The sequence below is a fragment of the Nematolebias whitei genome, chromosome 14, assembly GCF_014905685.2.
Source record: "Nematolebias whitei isolate Nwh7 chromosome 14, NemWhi1, whole genome shotgun sequence".
In the NCBI taxonomy this organism is placed as follows: Eukaryota; Metazoa; Chordata; class Actinopteri; order Cyprinodontiformes; family Rivulidae; genus Nematolebias; species Nematolebias whitei.
The window spans coordinates 34,737,369-34,747,855 of NC_056511.1; the positions used below are offsets into that span (position 1 = coordinate 34,737,369).

A 10,487-nucleotide genomic window follows, 5' to 3' on the forward strand; every position below is an offset into this window, starting at 1 on the left:
TCCAGGGGCCTTTCTGGGTGGAGTTTGCATGTTCTCTCCGCGTGGGTTTTCTCCGGGTACTCCGGTTTCCTCCCACAGTCCAAAAACATGCATGTTAGGCTGATTGGTAACTCTAAATTGTCCCTAGATGTGAGTGAGAGAGTGAATGGTTGTTTGTCTCTGTGTGGCCCTGTGATGGACTTGCGACCCGTCCAGGGTGTACCCCGCCCCTCGCACTGTGATTGCTGGACATGGGCACCAGTGACCCCCGTGACCCAAAAATGGAATAAGCGGGTAAAGAAAATGGATGGATGGATTAAGGTATGTAAAAAAAAAAACTACTTGGGTAATTTGCGTCCCAACAACTTTTCATGCTAAATGTTTTTTTTTTTTTTTTTACTTGGCAATCCATTTTCTTTTAACCACTTCTTCCTTTTCGGGTCGAGGGGTGTCACTGCTGTCTATGTCCAGCTATCACTGAGTGAGAGGCTGGAGACACACCCTGGACAGGTCTCTAGTCCATCACAGGGACAAATAGAGACAAACAAGACAAACAACCATTCCCTCTCTCACTCACACCTAGAGTCAATTTAGAGTTACCAATCAGTCTAGCATGCATGTATTTGGTCTGTGGGAGGAATCCTGAGTACTTGGAGAAAATTCACACATGCATGGAGAAAACATGCAAACTCCACTCAGAGTGCGCACCCCACCCCCCCACCCACCCCCCCGGGCTGGGATTTAACCCAGCGACCTTCTCGTTGAGAGGCAGCAACTCTAATAACTGCCAACTGTGCAACCTAACAGAATAGTCAATCAATGAAAACTGTATAAAGTATAAGGAAGTCTATTATTCTGTTTCTTAAATTTCCGAATATGCAGTAGATGGTGTAGAGGCAGGGCAGCCGACTCGGGACCTGAAAGTCCCAGGTTCGATCCTCAGTCATTGCACATCTCGTGGTGTCTCTGAGCAGCACACCTTATCCCCCAAACGCTCCCCGGGTGCTTTCAATAGCTGCCCACTGCACCACCTGGTGGTGGATGGGTTAAATGCATAGATCCAATTTTGCCATTGTATGGGAACATACAACGATGGCAATATATAACACATTATTATTATTATTATTATTATTATTATTATTATTATTATTATTATTATTATTATTATTATTATCATTATTATTAAATACACCCTATTCAAGAAAAATATAAAATTTCATTAATTTGAAACATTTGAAAATGAATAATGTAAAAAAAAATAAAAAACAGTGGATTTTTTTTTACTGTAATGCGTTCATCTCTGTCATCCAAGTTGGCACCATCTCTCCTCCAGGAAATTGTGGGTTCTGGGTGTCCCCGGGGGGGCTGGCACTCCAGCACTGCAGGCTCACCAACGGCAACCATAACGTCAACTGGGTTCTGCCTGAAGTCATCACGTAAAACTGAAAAATATGAAGAAAAAAACAAGAATTAATGAGTAGTGGGGTTTATCTGTTTTTTTGAAAATAACTGTACAAAGATAAAATACATGTAATGGTTGTTTGTTCAGGTGGATATGTATCTGTTGTGTTCAAGAGCAGACCAATAACATCATGATGGTGGATTTATAGAAGTGAGATTATGGTTATACAGTATTTGCAACTTAATGTCAGACCACATGAAAATAGCTTTTTGCGTTATTACACCAATTATTCAGCTGTCTATCCTTTCTTTGCTTTTAGAATGCCAAATGAAAGAAACATAAAATCACTCAGCAATTGCTCTGTAGAGTGAATTCACTTGGGTAGCTTTATACTAGATCCCTCTTTGTTTGACCTTCAAGTTATGTCTCGGGGTTGATCTTGTGGCATTTTTAGGCCATCAAAAAATGGCCGCTGCCCATCCATCTAAAATGTTATTATTTTTTATTATTATTTATCAGTCTCCTCTTTCTCAAACAATTTGAACATTTTTTTTAACCTTATATAAAGACAAGAGGGTGCACATGAGTAATACTAGGGGGGGGAATGGTGGGATCAAGATATCTTCAACAGCAGGAAGCAAAATGCTACCACAGCAGTACATCATCTCTGCTCAATGAGTAGCCTGTTTGCTGAGGAAGCAGCCAGGAGCTAAACTGGAGACGAAACAAACGCGTCTAATCCAAAAGGGTGTTATTTCCACTGGTCACAGCCGCCTCTCATCACTGCTGTAAACAGCAGAGCAAGGCCTTCACTTAGCATCTCCAGCAAGATCAGGTCACAGCGTTACAGTTTAACCTGGTGGCCAACGAAATGGAACTGAAGTGTGATAAAGACAAATAGGGATTATCATAATGTAAACATCTTTTCACTCTGTGTCTCCGACAGGATTTTTGTTTCCTGTGGTGAAGTGAACAACATGTGCGGATGTAGACGCCTGTGCATGAGTGAGTGCTGTTAAGCATTCCCAGTGTTAAATTACAGGGGTGGGCTTAGAACCCCGAACAAGCCAAAGGGAACTGCGCCAAGCTAGAACGAGCAGAACTTAGTGGACTCGAGTTGGGGTGAAAAGACAGGAAACAACGGGGAAAATGCATAATCACTCCCAGATGGCAGTAACTCCTTCACCTCTGGCTATGAATTTCTGTATAATGCTGCACAGGGAGGCCAGAGACGCCTGATGAGCGCTATGGCCCGTGAAATAACAAATTGGAACAACCTTCTAATTGGAACTATTTTTATTCTTGCGTGTCTTGAAAAGCCACTCTGCTGTGTTACCCGTCTGAACACAGTTGCGACTGACTGTCTGCATTTGACTGAAAGCTGATGGGAAACAGCTGCTTGACAGCCCCCAACCCTCCGTCCCTCACCACTGCCGACAACACAATGTCACATGATAAAAGGCCTTCCTCGTGGGACACCAAAACATGGCTGAAGTTACGTCAGGGAGGAAGAAACTGAGACCATCACAACTCCGTGTACTGTGTGTGTGCATGCTGACTGATACCATCTTATAATCCGAACACAATCAGGTTACACATCTGCTTTAACTATTGTGTGAGGGGCCCAATTGTTTCCATCTAAAAGCCTGCCTGGTTAACTTCCTCAAACACATTTGCTAAAGATTTATTGTACATTTGCATGTATGGTAAGAACTTAATAAAAATGTGTGGGATTAAAAGTTGCGAAACTGTAGGAAATGTTTTTGAGTGACAATGGAAAGAAAACAGTTGTCTAGTATTTGCATGTACAACAAATATAAAACATTTGTTTCATATGCCTTTTATGTCTTGAAAAAAGAATAATCGCTTTGTGTAAATCATAAAACAACAAAAATATGTTGTCTTTAAATTTCAAAGCTAAGCCTGAATTTTTCACTAAACACTGTTTTAGCCTCTTTCACATTAAAATCCCCCCTCTTTTTTTGGTCATCCAGTTTCTTTCATGTTTTTGCACAATTTTTATTTTCTGTTTATGATTATTTTAAATGGTAAATGGACTGTACTTATATAGCGCCTTTCTATCTTATTTCAAGATACTCAAAGCTCTTTACACTACAATCTGTGTCCTCATTTACCCATTCATACAATATTCTACAAAACTAATTGAACAAATCATTCTAAAGAGACTAATCAGTGCTTTAGATCACATTCATACACTGATGGGACACACAACAGAGGTTATGAGGGGTTCAATGTTTTGCCCAGGGACACTTCAGGATGTGACTGCTGGTGGATTCAAACCCCCAACTCTCACATTGGAGGACGACTGCTCTAACCACTCAGCCACAGCCGCCTGGAAAATGGCAGGAAAACTGAATATATTCAATCTGTCAAAGAAATAAAACCTATTTGTATAAAGATTTTTTTTTTGTGTAAATGAGATTGGAATCAGAAAAATGCAGTCTCAAATAAACAACACAGTTTTACCTCTTGTTGCACTATTTTTAAGGTTATTGTGAAATAAAAAATTATAAAATTGTATAAAAAGTGTAACATGTAGTCATCTATACATGGCTGTATTTACTTAAATTGAAAACCTGTTAAGATATCAGGCAACTTTTATTATGCTCTGAAATCTAAAAAAATATTAATTGTCCCACAAATTTAATAGACAAATTTATAAAATAATCCTCATAATTCAAGCTTTTTTCATTATTTTGTCTCCGTTCAATGTGCTATTACAGTATTCATATTTTCCTTGTACAAAGTATGTTTCTGCAAAATCCAAATCATAAACACTATTTTAAATAGATAACTTTTAGATTAAATAACTTGCAGTAATTAGGTTTTATAATGTATATTAATATTTATGTTCAGTGCCATGAGATGACTTCTGTAGTGAATTGGTGCTATATAAATAAACTGAATTAAACTGAATTGAATTTTACGTATTTACCTCTTCTCTTCGTTTTTTTTTTTGTTTATGCTCTTTTATCTCCATCATCTGCATTTTAAAGCTCTGCAATTTATGTTTTGTTGCAGTTCTTGAGTTTTGCTTGTTTATTTTACAACTTTCTCTCATGAATTTCACATGTATCTTGGAGGCAGGCTCTGGGATGAGTCAAACTTCGCTCTGCAGCTTCTGGAGCCAGCCCAGCTTGCCTGTTTAGCTGAAGAATTGCACCTCTCACTGTCTTGTTTTCTTCTTCCATCTGATCCCTCCAGATGAGAATCTCACAGCCCACTTCAAAGCATCTGCCTCTGGCCTTCACTAGTCTGGATCTGACAGTGTCTGACTTGTTGTTAGTCCTCTGGAGCTTGAGCCACAGCTTGAAAGGTCTACTGCAGCCAAGCTCCAATAATCCTCTTTGCAGATTCCAACTGGACCCAACAGAAGTACAATCATACCCCACAGACAAGAGAGGGGTGGAGAAAAAACAGAGTCCCTATCACATCAAATCACTGCAAAACATTGGCAGGGAATTTTCTTCCACTTTGTTCATATGTGTCAAAAATGGTTTTAACATTTTGACCCCTTTGCACTCCGCTTTGTTACTTTATTCTTGTAAATTATTTTATTCATATATACAGGTATATAATGAAGTCAACATCACACAAACTCAGCTTTATTATTATTCAAACCACTTGATGTTATAAGAAGCAAACACTAATCTGCCAGGTCAATAATGATAAAAAAGTAAAATATCAGAATAAAAACTAGAATAAATCACTGCAGTTCTTGTAAAGCGCTGGTGCTTTAGTGTCAAATTTGCCAGAAGCACTGCCACAGCCATCCGCAATTTCTCCAGACTTTATGTCAAAGTACATATAATGAAAGCTTATCAAATACCTGTTTATGCCTTAGGAAAAAAAGCAAAACACTTGAGCATTTTGCATCATTTTTTTTATATATATTCTTGTGTGTGTGTGTGTATGTGTTTTATTGCTATAATTCATATGGAATTTTAATTCAAATAAATGTAGAGTCTATAAATCTTAAGGAAGACAATAGAAACAGGCTCAAATTGAATGGAACAGAACGAGATCCGTGATCTTCAGTTGCATATTTGGAATGCAATTGCAATGCAGTGCCAATTGGAATATTTAAAATATAAATTGTGTTCAATGTAAACAAAAGATGGGCAGCACGGTGGCGCAACTGGTAAAGCTGCTGCCTCTCAGCGAACAGGTCCCCAGTTCAAATCCCAGTCCGGAGGTCTTTCTGGGTGTAGTTTGCATGTTCTCTCCGTGCATGCGTGGGTTTTCTCCGGGTACTCCGGTTTCATCCCAGAGACCAAAAACATGCATGTTAGTCTGATTGGTAACTCTAAATTGTCCCTATAGTGAGAGAGTGAGTGAATGGTTGTTTGTCTCGTTTGTCTCTATGTGGCCCTGTGATGGACTTGCGGCCTGTCCAGGGTGTACCCCGCCCCTCGCACAGTGATTTCTGGACATGGGCACCGGCGACCCCCGTGACCCAAAATGGAAGAAGCGGGTACAAGATAATGGATGGATGGATGGATGAAAACAAAATATGAAAAAAAAAAAAAAGATTGTTTGGAATAATTTGGAATAGTTCCCAAACAATATTGTCTACAAATATACCAGGGACTTAATTCAAATCAGAGACTACATAAAACAAAAAAACAGGGTCGCCACATATACAGGAATAAATAGAATATGACTGATTGTTTATAGCTTTTGATGTAGGGTTCTGTAAAAATGTTATGAACAAATAGTATATTACCTGCTGTGGATAGTCTATTGTAAAGCCTCAGTTTGGGGGGGGGGGGGGGGGATGTTTATTTCTGACTGGACTGAGAAGTTAATAACTAATCTACGAGGTTGAGTTGCATGTGTACGTGGCTGCTTGGTGCTCTCTGCTTTTTGTTGTTTTATGGTTGTTTTTGTCCATGTTGATGTTGGAGCCAATACAGTATGGTGGGGGCTGAACTGCTGAATATTGGGAAGCTATACTGACTTTATGCATTCCCATTTGCATTCTGGACTTTATTCCACCGGAGATACAGCAGCACATTGCAGCTCTCACCATCCCCCCTCTGCCACTGAGGAGATGGCGAAAACCCTATAAACAAAAATGGGACAAGAGGAGCTGCCTAGGTGCTAGGCTACATGCTAATTCTCACAGCCCAGCCCTCCCCAGTCTTTTCCTTGCAAATACCAGATCACTCACCAACAAGGAAGGAAGGAAGAGATTTGGTTGAGGATCATCTCACATAGGATGGACAGCTGTCTGGCAGTTTTTACTGAGCTCTGGCTAGACAATGATATCCCGGATGCTGCGCTGGAGGGGTGCTCTTTGTTCTGGGCAGACAGGACTGCAGTCTCTGCTAAGCACAGAAGTGGAGGTTTGGCAATATACATTCATAACTCCTGGTGTACAGCTGCAAACATAATCGGATTACATTGCTCCCCTGACCTGGAGTATCTGGCAGGGAAATGCAGGCCATTCAAAACTGTGGGAGTTTTGCTCCATTCTGATCATGGCCGCTTACATTCCACCATGAGCTAAATTAGCATGGGAGGAACTGTACTCCCTAATTAAAAAGCAGATGAATGAAAATCCAGACAGCTGTGACTGTGACTGGAGATTTTAATCATGTCTAACTCTGAGCAGTGCTTCACAAATTCAGAAACTTTCCAACTGGGAACAATAGCATTTTGGACCAGATTTACTGCAACATCCCTAGTGCATACAAAGCAGCACCTGCCCCACACTGGAGCAAGTCGGATTACATCTCTGTGGAGCTGATACAAGAACACAACTCCAGAGTTGTAGAACAAAAGCAATCATCAGAACAGTCAAGGTTTGAACTGAAGAGGCTTCTTCAGTATGCAGCACTGCTTTGAGCACACTGACTGGGGTGTGTTCAAAGAGGGTTCGGACCTGGATGCTTATACACTATCTGTACTGGACCATGTGTAGTTCTGTACTGATGTTGTCCTACTCACAAATACTGTGAAAGTTTCCCCATAAAAGAAAGGTGTGGCCTCTCACGGGACGCTGCCAGTGCCTACAGACGTGACAGGCTAGCTTGTAGCAGGTCCCAGAAAGAACTAAAGAAGGGCATCTGATTGGCTAAACACAGTAGACAGTGCGTTGAGGAGCACTTTGCTGAAGACAACCCACAAAACATGTGGAGAGGCATGTAAACTATAACGGACTACAAGAATAATGATCAACAGATCAGCCACCACCCCACTCTCCCAGACACCTTAAACACAGCTTATTTAAATGCTTTGATACATCTGGCCATAGAGAGACAGTACATTCCTCTGGCTGGAGGAGCAATAGCTGCCTTTCACCATGCAGCTATATAAAGTGAGGTCCAACCTGAAAAAAAAAATTTATACTAATTAAGTCACAAGACCAGACAAGGTGCCAGGGCAGACTCTAAAGGTACTGACAAGCTGGCAGGACTGTTCTTGGACATGTTCAACTTGTCCCTACAGTTTACTTCAGTTCCTATGTGCCTCAAGTCTTCCTTCACTGTGCCTGTGACAAAGAATCCAGCTGTCACCTGCCTCAACAATTACTGCCTTGTTGCTTTAACTCCAATCATCATGAATTGCTGTGAGAGAATCGTCCTAAAGCACATAAACGGACATCGTTCCTGCTGGTCTGGACAGCCATCAGTTCACCTACAGGGAAAACCAATCAACAGAGGATGCCGTCTCTGTTACACTTCATTTAGCACTGTCCCACCCGGGTCATTTAACAGGCATGTTAGAATTCTATTTGTGGATTTTGGCTCAGCTTTTAATACAGTAACTCCAGAGAATCTAGCATTGAAGCTTCAAGATCTGGGGCTGTCTGTGTGTCTGGATTAGGGACTTCCACAACAACAGGCCTCAAATGTTGGGAATTAGAGGCCAAACATCATCATCGCTGGTTCTTAACACAAGCACACCACTGGGCTGTGTGCTTTGCCCACTTCTCTTTCCTCTATTACTCTGACCTGGTCTCTGAACACCTCCCCCTTGGTGAGGAAAATCTAATAGAGGCTTTTCTTCCTAAGTAGGCTGAAACAGACTGGGCTCTCTTCTCAGCTGCTCACAAACTTATACAGAGCCATAATAGAGAGAATCCTCTGTCTCAGTGAACCATTGTGGTACAGGAGATGCACCTCACAGGACAAGAAGGACCTGGCATGGGTGGTGAAATGGCTCAGTGGATTGTGGGAAGTACAGCCCTACCATATCTGGACTCCCTATATGAAGGTCATGTACTGAAAAAGGCCAGGTGTATTGATGCAGACCCCACCCACCCTGGAAATGGACTGCGTCTGCCTCTACCTTCTGGAAGAGGTATAGAACATTAAAAACACAAACAAGCAGAGTGAGACGCAATGTCTTCCCTAGGGCTGTGAAATCTACCACCTCCTCTGCTCTTTCTCACCTGTGGACATTATCAAACCACTGCAGACATAGACTCACCCCTCCCATGTACACAGTCACTCACTCATCACATCGAAAGACTGAGACTTGCACTGTGCTGCACTTTATAACATCAACATCAGCTCTGCATTTGATTGTGGCTGATTGCCTTGCATTACGGCCACACATCTTGCAGCTAATTTGTCAAGCCTTGTAAATTCTGTAAATTACTGGTAATGTATCATTCTACATGCATAAATATTTAGCCATGAGCACCAAACAAAATTTTACTGTGCTATAGATTGTTGATCTGATCAGAGGCATAACAAAATGTAATTCCTGCTGTCATAAAATATTCTCAAACATTTCAATGCAGTCTATGCCAACCAACACAATTTTATAGCATTTACATCCATCCATCAATTCATTGTCTTTCTGTTTTTTTTATTCAGGGTTGCAGGAGACCGGGTGCTTATCTCCAGTGGCCATTGTGTGAGAGGCAGGGTACAGCTTGGACAGGTCACAAGTCCATCAAATAAAATTTTCATCACCATCAATTTTACATGAATCACATTGAAATCTATAGTAAAATGAAAGTGAAAATAGTGGCATCAGGAGCTAGCTGTTGCACTTTTGATACAGCTTGGCACTACTGATGAGATTACGACCATGTTTCTACCAGAATCAATGTGTAATGTAAAACTGACAGCAGTGTAAAGGTTTGCAAACAAACAAACAAACAAAGAAACAACAACAACAAAAACATTAGAACAACAATGACTGATTTGAAATCAAATTTGTTTTTATTTTATCGGTTTTGATTTTTGACTCCGCTCAGACTAGACATTTGCTCATCCATTCACATAGATTTAAACTATTACTCCCAACTACCATCACTGAAAGAACTATCTGTAACAAGTAAGGCATTATTTGATCATGTTTTTTTTTGTTTGTTTTTTTTACAAAACTCCTCCTTCAGATAGTTTGTTTTATCTCTTTAACCAGTTTGATCTCTGGTACCTTTCCTTAGTGAAGACATTTCAGAGTCAGAGAGCCAGAGAGATTTATTTGTCATACACACCATACGTGGCATATGAGGTGGGACGAAACTATGTTCACAGGGTCCCAGTTACATCCAAAAAAATACAAATTGTAGAGAAAAACATTAGTAAGGTCCGAGTCATGAACCAAGAATATACTATATTCACTAAACTAAGAATACACAAGACTAAGACTACCCTAAGCACTGATGGTATAAAAACAATGCGCCAAAACAACAGCAGCAGGAACATGAGTCCGCATGAGTAGATGAGAACCAATGAACAGAGCAACACAAATTAATCAGCAGCATGAGATCAGCATCATGGATAGTCAGCAGCACACATCAACAACCAAGTGGCATTACAGTAATTTTTTTTCACAATGATTTTTCACAGGCGGCAGCACGGTGGCGCAACTGGTAGAGCTGCTGCCTCTCAGCGAGCAGGTCCCTGGTTCAAACCCTGGTCCAGGGGCCTTTCTGGGTGGAGTTTGCATGTTCTCTCCGTGCATGCGTGGGTTTTCTCCGGGTACTCCGGTTTCCTCCCACAGTCCAAAAACATGCATGTTAGGCTGATTGGTAACTCTAAATTGTCCCTAGGTGTGAGTGAGAGAGTGAATGTTTGTTTGTCTCGTTTGTCTCTATGTGGCCCTGTGATGGACTTGCGAC

The 10,487-nt window shown here is 40.9% G+C and overlaps 1 protein-coding gene across 1 annotated transcript in view; it reads right to left on the reverse strand.

The window, feature by feature from the left end:
• LOC119420636 (roundabout homolog 1-like) overlaps positions 1-10,487 on the reverse strand; it is a 119,005-nt gene that overhangs the window by 20,453 nt on the left and 88,065 nt on the right. The window contains 1 exon segment of the mRNA XM_037688056.1: positions 1,264-1,421. Coding sequence (XP_037543984.1) covers positions 1,264-1,421 — 158 coding nt within the window.